The sequence below is a fragment of the Grammomys surdaster genome, unplaced genomic scaffold, assembly GCF_004785775.1.
Source record: "Grammomys surdaster isolate TR1022 unplaced genomic scaffold, NIH_TR_1.0 752, whole genome shotgun sequence".
Taxonomy (NCBI): Eukaryota; Metazoa; Chordata; class Mammalia; order Rodentia; family Muridae; genus Grammomys; species Grammomys surdaster.
In genome coordinates, this window is record NW_021605171.1 from 4,804,714 (window position 1) to 4,824,490 (window position 19,777).

Here is a 19,777-nt window from a genome sequence, read left to right on the forward strand (position 1 = left end):
CACCTTCTCCAGAGTTACACAAAGATCTTTTCCTCCAACCATTCTTTTCCCTACTGATCAGGTTATTCTAGTTTCTAGTTCCAGTGGGCATTCCCTGGGAACTCAAAGGTCATTGTGGCTAAAGAAGCAGATATGATAACATGCAGATCTTTGTCTATTCCTTCTCTCTTCTAGATCCAATTTTCCAGTCTCATCCCCCATCTCTGTAGGTGACCACCTTTTGTGGTCTTCCACACCTCTCTTCCCATATCTCCTGCAGATCATGAATATCTTCTTCTCCAACATTCTTCCACATTCAATTCTTTGTTCTATCAATCAGAAGGAACTCAATGGGTCAACCTAACAGAGAAGCAGGTAGGCCAGCAAAGCTCATCGACATGCTTCAAGCCTTCACTCTACCTCCTTTTGGTCATACTCAAACCACCACTCTCATCCACAGTTCTGTACCAGACTGCCATCTGTGACCTGTCATTGCTCTCTTCCCCAGATCCTTATGAATCAGCCTGCTCCCCCTCCTGTGAACCCACATCCCCAACCAAGAACTCCCCATTCCTAAGTGTCAAATCCTAATACCTAGAAACACATTTTGTCCAGATTTCCAGGGACAACACGTATCAGGATCCCAGAAAAATATCCTACCAGGAGACACACTACTTCCACATCTTCCTAAGAAACAGAGACAGCAAAAAAGCCAAGGAACAAACCACCTACTCAACAAACATGACCAGATATCAGACTTAGAATTAACTCCTCTACAACTTAGATGCTTACACATTAGTGCAAAAATACAATAAGATCCAGGACAATTAATCTCTTCAAGAGGTCAGCAACACTACCACAGTAAGCCCTGAGTATTACAACATAGCTGAAGCAGTAGACAAAGAACTTAAAACAGCTTATGTGAAGATAATAGAGAGCCTTATAAAGGAGGTGAATAAACCACTTAAAGAAATCTATGAAAACACTAGCAATAGAAGAAAGTAAATAAAACTGTTCAAGGCCCCAATATGGAAATAAAACTAACAAAGAAAACCCTAACTGAATAAAATCTGGAAAGGAGAAATTTAGGAACTCAAATTGGAAGCCTCACCAACAGAATGTAAGAAGTAGAAGAAAGAATATTGGGTACTGAACACATGGTAAATGGATACTCCCATCAAAGAAAATTTTACTGAGTAAGAGCTATAACTCTTGTGCATTTGATTTTCATGTAAGGTACTGAACATTCTTTGTCTATGTAATCTAATATACATATAAATTTATATAATAGATGACATGATTTTTCCTTACAAACAATAATATTTTTCTGAAGCTTTCATTCTGATGACAAACTATAAGGCAATAATCCCATGGATCATGAGTTTCTATACACGTAAGGTTTTACTCCTGCTGTACATGAATGACTGACTTGCCAGATCAGTTGTCCAGAGACCAGTCATTAATTTTCAGGAATGTGTCTACAACTAAATGATAGATACTTTCAGATACATACATATAATGCTTTATGAATTTACAGGGTATATAACTTAATTAGTAAAAATATATTTAAAGACATAATCCATTTGGGAAACATGAAGCAGTGGGTAAAGAAAATCAACACATTTATTTCTGCATGAAGCCATTTGCCCTCATACTCACTCCATCTTTTGTCTCTGGTGACATCTTGCTATCCCTCTTAATATAAAACTTATATGAGAAGTCAAAATTGTGTGATACACCTATTCTTTCTACTGAACCTTAATACAATGGATGGTAGAGAATCAAGAGTGGCTTTTACTCCCTGTTGAGGTGAATGAATACTTTCTCTACCCTGAGTCACTTTCCTTTTATTGAAGACTTAAAGGGATAGTACATCCCAGCCACTGTTTCCCTACATCAGAAGAAAATTCTCACTCACTTGCCACTGGTCTTCCCGGCAGTCAGGAAATAGTATCCTTTCTTCACTATGAATGTGTCAACATGAAAAATGCAGATTTTACTTCAAAAGAAATTAGAGAGTTTATTCTGGAGACAAATATGAATGCTTGTGGTCTAGGAACATAGACTTAGGTATTCCCAAATACTATGCTCCACAGTCAGTGTTTTGATTTTGCAAAACAAAACAAACTGTTGACCAAATAGAGTGGTGAGGATACAGATAGCTAGGTTAGAGTAAAGTTCAGCCACTGCTAACAGGTTTTAGATGTAATCTGATGGAAATTTAGCTTTTGCAGTGGTTAAACACTACTGGACTCTTAAAAATATGTTTTAAGGTAGTGATAGTTTCTGAAGGTCAGGTTTTTTTTTAAACAGACTAATGAGAAGTAGTCAAACGAAATCTTTCAAGAAAATGAACAAGATGTTAATGTTTCTGAATGATCAAGAGACAATAGAGGAAAAAATAATCAGTAAAGTAAACTACCTGGAGACAACCCCAGGACCAGCAAAAGCAGGTAATTTGTATATTAGTGAACAGAGAAACATGAAGATAACTGAAAAACAAAATAACCTGTGTGTGTGCTTGATGCCAGAGGAAGTAAGAAGCAGGAGTCACATTTCGTAGAAACAGATGGTTCTTAGATACCATGTGGGTGCTGGGAACTGAACTTGGGTCCTTTGTAAGGGTAACAAGTGTCCTTATTTCCTGAGTCTTTTGTTCAGCACCACCATGTGAAAATATGCTTATATACACAGGCTTTTCCTTTCCATTCTTTCCTTAACTTTAATCTTTTAAATTTGGATTTAATCTAGTAAAAAGAAGCATATAGCTTATTGTTTAAATGCATGATAGAAGTTGTCTCTCTTGTAAAATTGAAAATAATTTTAACTTTTCTTTAACACACACACATACACTCACAGACACACACACAAACTTGATGATTCCGTTTTGTCTTTTTATAGTTTAAGTAAAATTTAGAAGACATTTTTAAATAAAGCAATTATATTTCTAATGAAAATCAGAAAGCTTGCCTATAATATCTTAATACCTAACATCTACCAATATATGTAATATTTGTTAACAATGTTGTTGTTTTTAAAAGAAATTTAAGTTGTCACTGCCTGATACAGAACTTTCTTATTTTAAATATTTTTCTTTACTGGACACAGTGAAGGTATGGCACATAATGCTTTGATGTATGCACACAATAGTCTCTTAGCACCCAGAGGAGACTGACTATTCTGTTTTATAATGTGCAAGTATACTAAAGTGTGATGGCAATTACTGTATGAGCAGAACATGTCACAAGTAACTCTTTGAAAAGATTTATACATGGAAAATTAAAATAGGATAGAATCATATTTATAGAAACCTATAAGAATAAATAAGTACAAAACACAATGTAACAGGCATATTTGTTAATCCATACTTTCCTATGTTTCTAGGATAAATAAGGACACATGTTGTATTTAATATGTAAGTAAATTTTCAGGCTTTTTTTATTAATCAATAAATAATGTAGATATACAAGCTGTAGCATTCACAGAAACCCTATGCCTATTTTTTGGCTGTTGAAAATAATTATTAGCCTTGATGTGTGTACTCCATGAAATGCAGATAATTATTTTAATACTGTTTATACATTTATTATTTTTTTTTTTTTTGGTGTTTCGAGACAGGGTTTCGCTGTGTAGCCCTCGCTGTCCTGGAACTCACTCTGTAGACCAGGCTGGCCATGAACTCAGAAATCCGCCTGCCTCTGCCTCCCAAGTGCTGGGATTAAAGGCGTGTGCCACCACTTCCCGGCATGTTCATACCTTTTTATAGAAATAATTATAACCCCCAATTAGTATTTTATACATGGTTTATGCTATTTAGTAAGACTTGCAAAAAAAATACTGTTACAGTTAAATGAAGAGTGATAGAAAAAATTATCCTCTAAAGTAAACAGGTGAAAAGTTCTGAAACTCCTTTTTTTAATGTTTTATATTTTTGAAACTGAAAGTAGTAATTTGTGAGCACGCTATTATATATTCAGTAATGGGGAAGAGATAAAGGGAGAGAGGGGTAGTGGAGAAAGTCAGGAGAGATATCACGATCACAATGTAAACTGTTGTTATTATAGAGTGATACACCCACTGACTCTAAGAAGTTAAACAAGAAAGAAGCTCAAGTGAGGCTGCGTCAATCACACATAGAAGAAGGAACAAAATAATCACGTGAGGCACAGGAGGAAGGGACCTGGGTGGGAGAGGGGAGGAGGAAGGGGCAAAGGGACACATAATCAGTTTGTGAGAGATACAGAGGAGAAGCCCAGAAGGAGAGGTCTAGGAGAATGATTGGAAGGAAAGACAGCTGCAAGTGGTGGGAGGATCCTCTAGAAAATTTCAGAGACCTAGGATGAGGGAGGCTCCAGACTCAATGTGGGTTAATTACCTTAGCCAAAATCTTAACAGTGATGGAACCTGAAAAGACAACCTCCAGTAGTTTGGCAGTAGAAGGATGGAGACACCAATCCACCTTCAAATATTTCGACCCAAAATTGTTCTTGTCCAAAAGAAATGCAGGAACAAAAAAGGAGCATAGACTCAACGAGTGACAAATCAGTGGCTGGTACACCCTGGGATCCATCCCAGAGGTGACACCAAACTATGATACTATTACTGATGTTATGTTGTGTTTGTAGACAGCCTAGCATGGTTGTCCCCTGAGAGGTCCAACAAGCAGCTGAAGGAGTCAGATGCAGATGCACACAGCCAAACATTTGACTGAGGTCCTAGACTCCTATGGAAGAGTCGGGGGGCAGGGGGAAGGGCTGAAGGATTTGAAGAGGATGACAACCCCATAGGAAGACCAACAATGTCAAGTAACCAGGAGCCTGGGTAGCTTCCAAAGACTAAGCCACTTATGAGTTTACAAGGCTAGGCTGGTCTGAGGCTCAAGGCACATACATAGCAGATGACTGTCTTGTCTAGCCTCTGTGGGAGAGGATGCTCCTAATCCTGTAAAAGACTTGATACTCCAAGGAGGGGCTATGCTGGGGGGGGCACCCTCTAAAAGGCAAAGGGGAGGAGGGATGGGGAAAAGACTCTGAGATGGGGGCCGTGTGGGGCAACATTTGGAATATGAGGAAATTAGATAATTAATTAATAAAATAAATAAATAAAGGGCGATCCTGAAGCTATACCTTTGAGGAAGCTGGTTTGTTTCCTCTGCATTGACAGATGATAATTAATGGCTTTTAAGGAAATCAAAAGTGGTTTGTGTTATCAATTGACTGTAGTAATTAAACCCTGATTTGGTCTTTCTTGTCACTTCATAGTTTCTTTAATTGAATTCCTTTTGAAAATATTCTGACTATTCAAGTCGTATATGATAGGAATGCTTTACAAAAGAGAATGACATATTGCCTTTATATATAAAGATTTCACATGTAAACCGTCTAAAAGAAGAGAAGAGAATAAACTCTAGAAAACCTTTGAAGAAACAAAAATGTTTTAGTATGTTGGATCCTAAAATAATGCTTAAAGAGACAAAGTCAATAAGAGCACATACAATGTTCATGTGTAAATAAATATATTTATAGTTTTATTTAACACCATAGTTTGCACCCAGCATTTGGTCATTCATACATATGTAACATAAAGACCCAAATAATTTAATGGCATATTTCTATACATTACTGTTGATAATTAGAATTATTTTATTGTGTCTTTACAAAGGGTAGTGGCTCATTAAGACCTCCTTTTCTCTCCTTAGCCCTGTGGTCCTTCTACTGAACAACATCCTGCCCGTAACACTGAACAATCCTTGCAATAAAGTGTGCCTCTCATGAGTAACTTCTGGACACTCAGCAGTTTGATAAGGTGGAGATATTATAGGAAGGCAAGAGAAAGGGACCCACAGAGGTTTAATTCAGAGTAAGGCCTCTTCTTATACCACATACATTCAACAAACTTCATTCACTGAGAGATCAATAGCTAAGTTTGTTTATCTGCTTTTTAAGAACATAATTTGCTTCTGTTTCTGTATTACATTCTGTGGTTAGATACTTGTTCCATTTGCAGATACTCAGTGTCACCTCCTGGTGTTAATGTGATGGAAAGAGGTTACAAATAATCCAATTCATTCTTGGGAACTACCTCACTAAGATGAGGTAACAAAAGCTTCATTTCCAATCTGTCTGATGCATATAGAATGTAACATAAGTACAACAAAGTTTATCAACAAAAAAGAAGCCCGGTTGATATAGATAAGGAGGATGATCAAATAATGTTACTGCCAAGTGGAATATTACATCTTAGGAATTTGTATGTGGAGATTATCTTTAAATAAAAAGATACATTTTTATAAAAAAATACAATAAGTAAAAGCAAACATAAGTTCATTGAATCTTAATATTCTGTGGCAATTGTTTAGAAACGCAAAAGTATACAGTGCTTAGGATGAAACAATTTCTGTCTTACACATTCTGCAAAATAGTTAACAGAAGGATTCATAGGAAAAATGATTTCACTCAATATTTAACATGTCAAAGATCAGTGATGAATTATTCGTGGTCAAATGATTATTAAATCTAGCTTGAAATATATACTGGTTTAAATAAGCTTCCAGTGCATGTGGGATTCCACAGGGCCTTGAAAAGAAGAAAACAAAAAGAAATGAATGGCAAATAACAAAACGAAATGAAATTTTAAATGAAGATTTTATATGTATAAATACTTAAATAAAAAATACAGATTGACATGAAACTCTTCTATTGGTAATTTTATGTCAAAATTTGTTATTAGCATTAACAAAGAATATTTATTTTAGTGAGGTAAATGGAAAGAATGAAACATTGTCATAAAAATGCATTTTTCCTTCTTTCAAATAAGTACAAAATAGTTTTTTTCAATGCTTTATGCATTCCTCAAGTGAAAAACAATCTGATAAACAGCCTAATAATTGACAAGTTGTACAAAGTTCTCTTGAAGATTTTGTGTACCACAGTTACTATCCAAGCCCTACACACAAAGATCCAAGATGATTTCCTTAGTCTATCATGATTATTACTCCAATCTTTTAGTCTGTGATTAATGCTGAAACTCCATATGATCTAGAAATTAAAACATTTCAAATATTTCACCCATTTTAAAACAAGAAAATAAGCCCTTAGAAATAGTGATTATGGGAGTGACCACAGGACTCTGTCCTGTTTGTTCGCTGACTATCTGGGTTTATTGTCTTGTTTGTTCCTTAACTATTTGCATCTATTGTATTGCTTGTTCCTCAACCTAGAACTGACCTTAATACTTACATGTAATTTAAATGGCATAAGAGCAAATAAGGAAGAGGAAGGATGGGATAGGGGCTTAATGGGGGAGGAATAGGGAAAGGGGATAACATCTGAAATATAAATAAATAAAATATCAAATAAAGAAAAGAAAATACTCACAAAAGAAAGTGTAATGTCTAAGAAGTGTAGAATAGTTCACTGTTTTCTAAGGACAGTAAAATTGTTGAAGAGATATACATGACACAGAATTAACACAATAATATTGTGTTATGTACCAATGATATCCTGTATGTACATAAGTGCCATGTGTCAGTATATAAGGTATAATGACATATAAGATCTGTAGCAAATGTAGCACTGGCAGATTCTGAAGGAATTACACACAAAAAGAAGAAATCTTCACCCCATAGGAAAACCTACATTTCTACTAACCCGGACACCTGGGAGCTCCTAGAGACTACGCCACCAACCAAAGAACTTACATGAGCTTTTTCATGTCTCCTGGCACATATGTAGAAGAGGACTACCTTGTCTGGCCTCAGTGGGACAAAATGTGCCTGTAGAGACTTGATGCCCCAGGCAGTAAGGATGTTGGCGGGTGGTGGTGGTGTAAAGTGGGGAGAGGGTACATGGGTAGGCAATAGGTGGGGGCAGTACCCTCTCAGAGGCAAAGGGGATGGGGAGATGGGCAAAGATCTCTGGGAGTGGAAACCAGGAAGGGGGGCAACATTTGGAATGTAAACAATTAAAACAATTAAAAAAGAAAGAAATCCTCTTATATGAGTCCACATCAAAAAGCTGTATTAAAAAAATGTGCAGTGACCTAGCAGTGTCTTCAGAGCAGTTCTGTATGAGAACAGTGTGTGACATTACAAATTCACACAATTAGGAAATGGATAATATGAACAGTCATGAGGTTTAAGGAATTCAAATTTTACACTCCAAAATGTACTGAGACATGCAGTGTGAATGCATGTGTGTGTTTCTGTGTGTGACTGTGTGTATAATGTAGTGTGTATAGTGTTAAATTTTAATTGCATGCAAGGGAATTTTGTGTGTTGTCTCAGAATAGTGCTCATTACTTGGACATGCAGGTTCTTCAGTGCATTCTGAAAATGAGGCTGAAAGGCTTGAATGCTTTCAAATTATCACTCTGAGGCCATTGCTGCAGTGGACAGAGCTATACTGCTGAGTGAAGTGGAGAATAGTTCCCTTTGCCCTGAAACGAAAGCTCACTGAAGATCTCTAACTAGAGAAATGGGCAAAACACCATATTTAGAAACTCGCATCTACAGTTTCAGTTTTCATACTTTGGCTGCCAATATGTCGTTGTTGTTAAAGACAAGCTTTAACATGATGGGCAGGAATAAAAGCATTCCCAGGACTAAAAGGGCTAGCATGATCAAGCTATATATACCATTTTTGAAGCTTGACCAAAATAGAAATACTGACCTCAGGTCATTGGTGATTTCATTCGTGGAAGAGTACATGAAGTGGTTAGCCAACACAAAATGGCCAGCCATGAAAACATACATATAAGTAATAATATGCAGATTGAGCACCTTGAATTCATGAATATATGTATATATATTTATATGTAAATATAGGTATATATGTGTATATATATATATATATGTGTGTGTGTATATTACATGCATATATATGCATGTAATAACAATTAATGTAAAATAATGTCCTAATTTTGAAGAACAAAAGTGATATATAGGAGCTTTTGAATGCATTAGTACAGTAATTATATTATAATCCCAAAATAAAAAAAAATAATAATGAAGTCATTTCAGATGTGTATTCTAGATTAGAATTCAATGGGAGATTATCTGGTAAGTATTTCTCAAACAGTAATATATAAAAAGATTTTGAAAATATATGCTTGTAAATTAAAAATAATATATAAGTTTAAAGTTAGGACAAAATTTTAAAGGAATACATTAATCTACTAACAATCAAACACTATACCCAAAAGAAATAGCTGTGCCGAATGGAATACTTATTTAGAATTTCATTCTGCATGTATGTCTACCAAGATAAGCTGAAGTACCATAGTTTACTGCTTTAGAGTTTTTACTAGGTCTTGTAAATACTGTGAGGCATGTGGTATCACAGTACTAACAGCAATTTTCACTCCATGACATTCCATGACACAGGGTTTTAGGGCATACCTAGGTTTTAATCTCATCTGGCTTATTTGTAGAAAGAATCTCATCTCTAATATATTAATTGTTTTTCTTTTTCTTCTACTCATTCACGTACTTGGAGAATAAATGAAGATTGTAGAGCTTAGCCGCACACAGGGCATCAATTGAGTTTTACACACATACTACTGGTTGGTTTGAAGCTGCCAAACAGAGGCAGTGCATAAATGGATAAGTTTGTTTAAGTGTTTCCAAACTCAAGTTCTTTTGTCTATACAACTTCTACTTTTTATACAGGGAAATATTTGTTCTCATTGGTCTATTCATTTTTGTGTCATTCTTGCTTTCTAATTCTGGTGGATGGTGCAGAGTATAGTAATATATTAGGATTTATTTTAAAATAAATTATAAATCATGATGTATAAAAAAAGAAACTCACTTCTAAGGTGTATGTTACTATTTGATGTCCAATTAAGTTCAGGTATGTCACGTGCCTTTTACCTCTTTTCTTTTCCATGCAAACCGTATTCACAGGCACATTCAAAGGAAGTTTCCTTCATCTCATCTCTCCTATTCAGGAGCACTAGCTAGCTTTTCTTCTCACGTAAGTGTTCTCTTATCTCCTTGTAGAGTTGTCTATGAATTAGACAAATAAAAGGAGGTACTACATAATAGATTTATAAATTGCATCAACTTATTAATGTCTAAGACATCTCTATAAGGGAATATTGAGCTTTCCTCTTCTTTTTGCTTGGATAGCCATCTATTTGATAACAGACCAATGTTTTATCAAATAAAATCTACTAATGAATATTTGTGTTATTTTCCATCATTGTCTGTGACAAAAAATGGAAACATATCTGCTGGAAGATTTTTATAGGTACCTTTGAGGAGTTTTGGATCATTCTACTTTATTATATTCTCAATAATCTCTTAACCAGACAGTGTGCATGTGACAAGGCTGTTCATTAACAGGATATGTTTTAAAGATACATGAAAAGGACTAAGTGTTCATACAGTTAAATGACATTCAGTTATATCATTAAGAAAATCATACAGTAAAACTGTAATTATTACATTTAACATGGCAAAATTTAAGTTTATCTGGGCTATGTCTGTGATATGGAGCTGTGACTCTGTTTATGTGACAAGGTGACAGAAAAGGCTTTCATAGATGAAAAATGCACACTCACATTAACTAATATTTGCTTATGTTATTTTACATAAATATGTTTTAATTTCATATTTTATAACTCACAATTGTGAGTAATATTATTAATATTGTCATGAAAAAATAATTCTATTTTTTCAGAGTCAATGAATATTTGTAAAACCTCTATTAAATAAAAATTATTCCTTTAGCCCTGGTGTAGTACCTCACGCCTGTTACTGATGCAGAAGTGCTTACATGAGTTCTTGGCCATCTTACACTAACTACATAGTAAGTTCCAGCTGAGCCTAGGCTAATAAGACCCTGTCTCAAAACAGCCAGAAAAAAAAAAATTTAGTTGCAGTTTTGCAGCCTACTTCACAGAAGCAGAGAGTTATAAAACGTATTTTCAGCTTTACATCAGTCTCAGCTTCAGCCTAGAGAATAAACAACTCATCCAGTTCCAGGTTTTCCTTAAAATTGAAGAAAATTATAAACATTTTATACTGTTTCTCTTCCAGAAAAATAACTGCATTGGAATATAACATCAATGTGATGGATTAAGTCCAAATCTGTAAATCCATTTATAAACATAAAATTCATAAAATAAATGATAAATCTGAAATAATTCTGATATTTATAGAATTGACTCTTTAAGTATTCTGAACTACAAATTACACTCTTTGGTATGAATTTTCTATATACTAATTCAGCTTCATAAATTTACAATTGTAATTACCATCTTAACATGGCATCACTAAAGAGTATAATTTCCCTGCATTCTTACTTTACAGTGCATAAGGTTAATGATATATGTGGCATGCTTTTAAGAAACTTTCTAATGGAATATTCTAAAATTTCCTGCTCCTGTGCCAGTTCTGTATAAATACATTTATGAAACTTTTTCTCTTCATTCTCTATGACTACATTATAAAATTGCTTTACATCTTTATTTTTAAGCACCTTCAATCTATCAATTTCATAGTCTTTTGTCCCCTAAAAAAATCCATTTCAATTTTCTCACTGACAAAAGTTATCTTAGCTTGAAGACCCTCAAATCCCAGAGGGTGAAGCAAGTGGCTAAAAACATCAACTCCCAAGTAATAAAGCAGATACTTATAGATTGTTTATATTGCATAATGTATTGGCTGTGACCTGGAGATGACCCCTCATATACAACAGAATTTATAGCTACTGGACTCTTGAGTACTTGACATTAGTTCTAATGGGGCTTCTGGACAAAACTGTCAGATACTAAGGGACAAATGTGCTTACTTTAGTTCTTCTTGAGAGAAGGGACATGGAGGGAGGACAGGGAAATGGACTAGAGAAAACACATGCAATTATCAGGAACTATGGTTGCATTAAATTTACTCTCTTTTCTTATGTTAAGTGGAAATGATGGGGGTTACTACACCACTATTTCTGTTCCTAGGTCACAGAACACAGGAAGACTGGGTCCTCTTCCTACACGTAGGCCTTATTTTTCTAGTGTCAGTTTCTCCACACAATGTGTTTCCAAATTTATTAACACAGTTCCCTTTTTCATACTAGGTGATCTCTATGCTAATCTGACTATTGATATCCAGGACCTTAGCAATGATATCAAAATTCTGTCATTGACTAAGACATTCAAAGTGTCTTCGGAAGAATATTAGAGTTTCTCAAAGATACTTTCTTTTCTCTTCCAAGGCACACAGCTCACCCCTATCTGTGTCAGTGTTTCTGTGTAACTCTTCTGACAATATCCATACTCAGCCTCACACACAATCAGCCACCCTTTCCTGTGTCCCCTCTTTTATCACAATGTACCCAGAACCTTCTGATGCATTCTATTGTTTCTTCATTTGTTATCCTTAACTCTGCAGATTAAGCAACTGCATATGCCAGAGGAGACTATCTGGGGCTTTTCAGTGAAAGAGTCCAGGAAAATAGTAATATTTGTTGAACATGAATTCAAGAGATTTTCCAATTTATAGGACCAGCAATATTGAATAAGCCTAGATTCTGTGTAATGCGTTTCCTGTTAGCACTTTTAACCAATTTTTTATTTATCATTTAAAAAAATAATATGAAAAATAATTGTTTGATTAAAACAAAGCTTTATAAATATTCAAATGTATGATTTACTGTGTGGATGTAAATAGAAATAACTGCATTGAATGCATATTAACAAATGGAGCATTTGAAGACAGACCTTATGTTGTTTTTTTTTTGGTAAGTTTCAGGACATATGAGTACACCATCAGATGTTCTGAATATGAACAATGAAGGCAGCAATGTAGTCTAAACAGGAAGAGTTAATACAATATGGGTTGTTAGGAACCAATGAGAAGGCTGAATTGACAGCTACTCAACAGAGATAATTTGTCAGCTTGGTAAAAAAAATAACCTCCCTACTTTAAAATATGGCTGATCAACAACTGTAGTAAAAACCAAGCCTCCATAGCACTGTCCCAAATGAGGCAGGAGAAACTCTTGCAATATACTTAAGGGATATTTATACGCTAACTTCTAGTAGAAGCTCTAAAATGAAATTTAATAAAACCAATAAAAGTTTTAAACTACACAGAAAAACCGAACTGAGAAATACTCTCAGTGTCTTCATGTATAATGTAAATTTTCCTATTATTTTTCTAGAGTGTAAGTCTGGATTGGATAAAAAATATGAGTGATTCCACAATATGTCCATTTTTAAATAGTCAAATCAAAACCATTAGTAATACATAAACTGATCAGAACAACTTAATATTTGATGAATTATCTAGTAATTACATATTTTAAAAGTGATCAAATGTTAAGAATTCAATTGTACTTAACATCTTCTATAGTTTAAAACACATATAAATGAAAGTAGTAAATCTTTTTTTTTTGCATTTTTTATTGGACATTTTATTTACATTTCAGATGTTATCCCCTTATCCCATCCCCACCCCACCCCATCCCCTCCCAGGAACCCCCTATTCCATCGCCCCTTCCTCCTGCTTCTCTGTGGATGTGCCCCTACCTACCCCCCCACTCCCACCTCCCCACCTTCGAATTCCCCCATGCACGGAGTCCAGGCTTCATGGGACCAAGGATCTCCTCTCCCACCTATGCCTGACAGGGCCATCCTCCCTTACATATACAGCTGGAGCCATTGGTCCCTCCCTAAGTGCTCCCAGGCTGGTGGTTTAGACCCTGGGAGCTCTGGTTGGTTGGTATTGTTGCTCTCCTCATGGGGCCACAAACCCTTTTAGCTCCTATAGTCTTCACTCTAACTCCTCTCTTCTAATACTAAAAAGACAAATTTTGTGAATTATTCTGAATAAAATTAATGTACTAATTGAAATGAAAATTTAAACTTAAAAGCAGTCATATTTATTAAAAAGCAACTTCTTAAAAAACATAGTAAGGAAGTAAAATGTTTCTCTAAGATACTAAATTAATGAAGCCTTGAATTTTCTCTGATATTTAAGGGCTTCCCTGCTGAATTTACATTATCACTCTCAAATATTTTAATCAAAATATTATTTGCTGTAGCTCTCAAGCTTTAAAATATTTACAGGAAGTCTATGTTCTTTGGGGAAGACCTTTGTTTACATGGTTTATATTATAAGGAGGTCAACCTGTTGATGTGTTCTTTTAGTAAACCCTGTCGTATCCCAACTCTACATATCCATCTCCCACGGGGTATCAATAGCCCAGGTGACACCTAAGAAATTATTGCTTTTTGAGAGTCCTGGTAAAAATTCTTCATGTAAAAGTTTTTTTTAAAAAAAATATTAGACTGGTCTATGGTAATCTTTTATTCACATATTTTATTCTGCGTTCAAATAGATTTTTTTTCTTATACAGCAGGTGCAGCAAACATAATGTCCTGAATGTCATGGGTAACTTGTCCTTTTGTAGTCTGACATGGACCACCTGATACATGATAAAGAACAACCAGTGATTGATACTGACAGCTTCAAAAACCAGGAAAGGAAACATAAGAACCAAGAATGATAGACAAGTTTTCTACAAAATGCTTCTTTTTTTTTTTCCTGGAAAACTCTAGCAAAATTATGAATAGATGTAACAAGCATGTGTGCGTTTATAAAATTCTAACATAAAACTGTTTTTAGAAAGATTATGAAGAAAATATAAAGCTAGTAATTCAAATGAAAATGTGAATTTCACATGAACAGTAATTCATGTGAAAATATTAAATTATTTACATTTACAAATCACAGTTGATAGATGACACTTCCTGTTCCTCAAAAAGTATGGGTGAGTCACATAGGTTCTAGTTGTCAGGTGATTCATGGTTGTAAACTATTTCACAGTATGTCTTTTCCCAGGTTTCATTATAGAAAGTACTCTATAGCATATGCATGTAGCTAAGGACAGTTATTTTCTTCAGGCTCCAGACCTTTATTTGCTGATTCTGCAGATTCTATTATCTAACAACTGACTAGGAGACTCAGAGTACATCAACATAAACAGAGTACTGTCAGGTGTTATCAGCTCCCCAAACTGTCACAAGCACTTGAAGTGGGATTCTCTGAGAATTGTTGCTAGTAAAGTATTCTGTCTTAGCCTCAGGTGAAGGGCTGATCAACCTTCATCATATGATGACAAGATAAGAACAATGAGGACACTAAGAGAAATACCATGTATGTAACTGACTCCTTTTTAAAATGTATAAGTATCATGATGAATTGTTCAAAAAATAAATAAAAAGAAATGTGATTTTTGTCACAGAAAAACAAGTTTAAAGAAGGCAGTATATAGCTAGGTTCTCACCAGCATTCACAATGGAATTTAAAAACCTTACAGTATTGTGCAAATGTCCTGGTGGCTATGTTTGCTTGTTTGTTTGTTTATGTTGAGTCACTAATCCCGTTAGAATGCAGGTTCCCAAAGTACTTTTTCCCATATCAAGTTAAAATGCACAAGTGTTTTCCTTGTCTTGTATTAAAAATGCATTACATTTCCTAGCATTCTAGGTACCTCAAAGATTACACAACACCAAAAAGTTTCACCTTCCTGGAGGTAATTCATTTACGCATTGAGTGCTTTGAAGTAGCTGGATTCAAGGCTAACCGGCAGTGCACATGTGCTATGATGCATATTGCAATACAGTTAGATCCAGTTCAAGCTTTTATAATTCTCTTTGAAATATATCTGACTGCTAAACTTAAAATACACAGATTATTATCTAAAATACATGTTGAGGACACCCTAAAAAACTGATACATACATATACATTTGAAATGGTTATATTGGTGTGGGCAGGAGTCTCTTGAAAGAGATAAATAGTGGATAACTTGTGGTAAACTATCTTAATATAGTAAAACTATTTTTCTCTCAAAAGTAAAATTAACATCATGCACATAACATATAAAACTGTGCTAGAAATATTGCTGTAATAACGTTAGCATCTGTAGAATATTTAAACATGTAGAAGGAAAACATTAAAGTAAATATTGTATTAGAAAATGAGAAATATAGAAAACTCTCAGGAAAAGTATAGCCTTTAGTACTTTTAAACTAAAATTACATTTTGACAATAATTTGTGCTAGACTTCAACCTGGTTTATTTGGGTAGGTAGGCATGTATATGGTACATTTCACAAAATGCTGTGTTGGTTTACATGGCAACACAAGAGTGACATATACTTTTATGTAAACTTTTATCACGACACTACTGTGAAATAGTGACAAAATTTAAAGTGGAATGTATCCAAGTTTTTGACAACAAATTAGTGATATCTCTCTCATCACTTTTAAGTATAAGAAAATGTTCTCACAAGAGATAGAAATGAGTAAAAGACTCCCTTTATATTTTAGCATAGGGAGCGTAAAGCCGTGAACTTCAACAAAACAAAAAATTTAGAGCTATATTTAAGAAAGTATTGTTATTTTGATTAGCTTTACAAAGTCATACAGGATTTCTAGGAAAGTATTTGATTACAACACATTTTACAATCCTATCAGCAAGAATTTTACATTAATAAAAATTATTAACCTCTAATTAAATTTCTTGCATTGCCTACACCAAAGCCCAAAAGCTAAGACATTATTGTAAAATTGCTTGTGAAATTGGAGGGTATTTTTTTTGTTTGTTTTTTTCACTTGCCTGCATGTAAAAATAATGCTTGTCCTTAGGTTATTGCAAGCATAATAACTTTATTAAATTGCTAATAAATAAATTAACCTTTTCTTTAAAACAAACTATCCTACAATTCTTCTGCATGCTTCCATGTGCCTTAAAATTTACTAGACCAGGAAAACATGTTAGAGATGTTGGCTTAGGAGTTTGGTATGCCCTGGAATTATCCTTTTCAACACTCCAAGATGTTTGTGAACTGTCTTGTGAATAAGCAATGAATTAATTTGGGCAATGCAGGAAACCACAGCAGGGTATACAGCTGTGGAAGTATGCAAACCAATAAAGAAGATAAAACTCGTTTCATGTAGATACTTACATCACAGCCTAGAAGTTCAGTCTGCGTGGATTTATCTACTCGTGAAGCAAAGGCCTTCTGTAAATGCTGTACCTTTTCCTGCAAAGGAAAAAAAATCACAATGATAGTGAGCTATGTGTTTCTATGCTAATAGTTTCAACTTACTAAAACTTAATTTCTAAATCACGAACTACTGTATAGGCATGTACACTCAACTATGGCAGGTTTTATTGTTGTTTTGGTTTATTTTTTGAATTAGTATAAGTATTTACACCTTAGTTTCCAAGTTACAAGTATTCCACTTTGCCATCTTTTCTAGTCTAAGAATGACTCTGGTATTTTTGAATGCGGAATACTCGACAGAGACTCAGACATTTGAACATAGTTGTCAAAATGTGTCTTGTAACTGGGCGAGATTGGCACATTTGTAGGTTAAGATGAAGATTCTACTGACATCTCAGCTACAAACAGAAAGATGTGTTATTTTGGAACCAACTTAGAATGGAAGTGAGTGTGACATGGAGATTTTCTTGGGCAGTAGCATTCATAAATAACTGAAGTCAGAGAGCTTACTACAATGATGGGCCTACATGGCTGCAAGTGTAAAATTGGTTAAGGAGAGTGAGGAATAAAAAAGCAGTAGAGAATGAAGCCAGTGGATGCCAGGCTAGTCCAGACGGTACAGACATGACAAAGGATGATACCAGAGGGACAAAGCCAGACCAGAAAGAACAGAACCCTGCATGATTCCAAAGTAGTATCATTCTCCAAATACTATTCTATGATTAAAGCCCAGAAACATTTTAAATAAATCCCAGCACACGAATTCAATTTGTCTGTGGCCTCATATTATGTATAAAAAGAATTCAGAGCAAAGTAAGAAAGAGAGGGGCATCTGAGGATAAGCAAATGCAAAATTCTCAGCCACCTGTGCTTTGTACTACCTTTCTAATCCCTCAGGGGAACCAAACACAATTTCTCTACCTCCTTTAGGGGATACAAGAAGCTTAATTGGATTCAATTTCTCACAGATAACTTTTACAAATAAATCTGTAAATATGATTATGTAATTGACTTTAGCTTTTCCTTTCCAAGCAGTAAAGAATTAAATATTTCTTAATTAAAATACATGGTTTAGATTTTTAATTTATTATTTAAAAAAATCATATGTGTGAATGAATTATAGAAACATGGTAGATTTTGTAGAGTGTAGTCAGAGTGAGGTGAAGAACATGCATCATGATTTACATTTACTGATGCTTCAGTTACTAAACGTATGCTGGTATTGGGTGCTGTGTGCTAATGCAACTTGGTATAAATTTGTTTGGTTGGTTTTGTTCATTTTGTTTTTCCCTATCGATATCTCTGAGTGATTAAGTTGCAAATTAGAGTTAACATGACAATGCTAATACAGTAACTTTCATCCTAATAAGCAAATGCATATAAGCCAAAGAAATACAGCTTTTGAACTTACAGAGAATTTTAGGCTACATTTACATTTTCTTTGCTACTGTAATCTTTACCACTGTAATTATCACTACTTCCTGCAGACACAAATTACTAAATATAGGCTAGATGTCAGGCACTGTAGCAAGTAACATGTCCAATCTATGTATGAAATGGTTATTTTAGAGATATTGTTGTCACTTTAGAACACGAAATAAACACTGAGTTAAAGATCACACTAGACAGTAAGTAGAACTGACAATTTAGATCTTCGTCTGTCTTCAACCTTGTTGTTCTTGTACATAAAGATATTCTAACTGTGAAAAACTATGAAGAATTTTTTATCTCTTTGTCATATATCGAAGAAACACAACAAATATATAATTTCTGTAGTCAATGTACAGCCAGTAATTGTAAGGTGGTACCAAACTATTCTTCAGGTCCACCTGTCTATATTCTTTTTCAAACTTTACTAAGTTATACTTTTCTGTGGAAGGAATGTAAGATCACCTCAGATTTGGCAATGTATTACCTGTAAAACTTATAATTCCACAGAATACCTATTACCACAAACACAATCAGTCATGAATTTTACAGTATGAGTCAGAAGTAAAGGATAAGGTTAAAGGTGACTTATCACACCATTTTTAGGGGAGAACAATGCAGCAAAGCGAACATGTAAAAGTCAAATTTAGAGAAAGTAAAAAATTCATTTAATGCCATGATAGCTAATCACAACAGAATATTCTAAAATACTGTATATATTATAAGAGTCATACTCTAGACCCAGACATATGTGTGTGTTTGTGTGTGTATATATATCGATCATTTTTACTCCCGTTTAATGAGTATGTATCAGTAGAATTAGAAGATTGAGAACAGTGGCCAAAGAAACAAACTTCTTCAAATGAAACTTGCTGAAAGATTATACAGCTTATATACTAGTTAGGTTGCTCACACATGTAATCAGGCTCTAAAGGAGAGAATCCAGTGTATACTAGGTTATACTAGAATCCAGTATATACCCAAGTCTGGCCCTCTCTATATTGTTAAATTCCTATACAGAATGCTGTGGTGTAACTTATGGAGTAAAGTAACCTAAACTCAGAAAGATAAACATAGTATGTACTCACTTATATTCACTGTAAAAAATAACCATGCTATAATCCACAAACCCAGAAAGGCTACATAACAAGGAGGGCTCAAGGAAGATGCATGGCTCTCCTTGGGAAAGAAAAATAAAAAAGATATCAAAACTGGATTGGGAGGGTTGGTTGGACTGAGAATAGGAACAAAAAAGATCATGTAGTCTGAGGATGGAGGGAGAGAGTACACGGAGAAATAACTGGAACTGTAAGCATCTCAAAGATGAGCCAGAAGTCTAGTGCAATGGAAACTCCC

General features: G+C 34.6%; 1 protein-coding gene across 1 annotated transcript in view; it reads right to left on the reverse strand.

Moving 5' to 3' along the window:
- Positions 1-5,477: 5,477 nt before the first annotated feature.
- Ccser1 (coiled-coil serine rich protein 1) overlaps positions 5,478-19,777 on the reverse strand; it is a 457,615-nt gene continuing 443,315 nt past the window's right edge. The window contains exons 8-9 of the mRNA XM_028782449.1: positions 16,952-17,029; positions 5,478-6,554 (exon numbers count right to left, since the gene is read on the reverse strand). Of these exons, the coding sequence (XP_028638282.1) occupies positions 6,495-6,554; positions 16,952-17,029 (138 nt within the window). The 3' untranslated portion in view covers positions 5,478-6,494. The remainder of the gene's footprint in view (positions 6,555-16,951; positions 17,030-19,777) is intronic.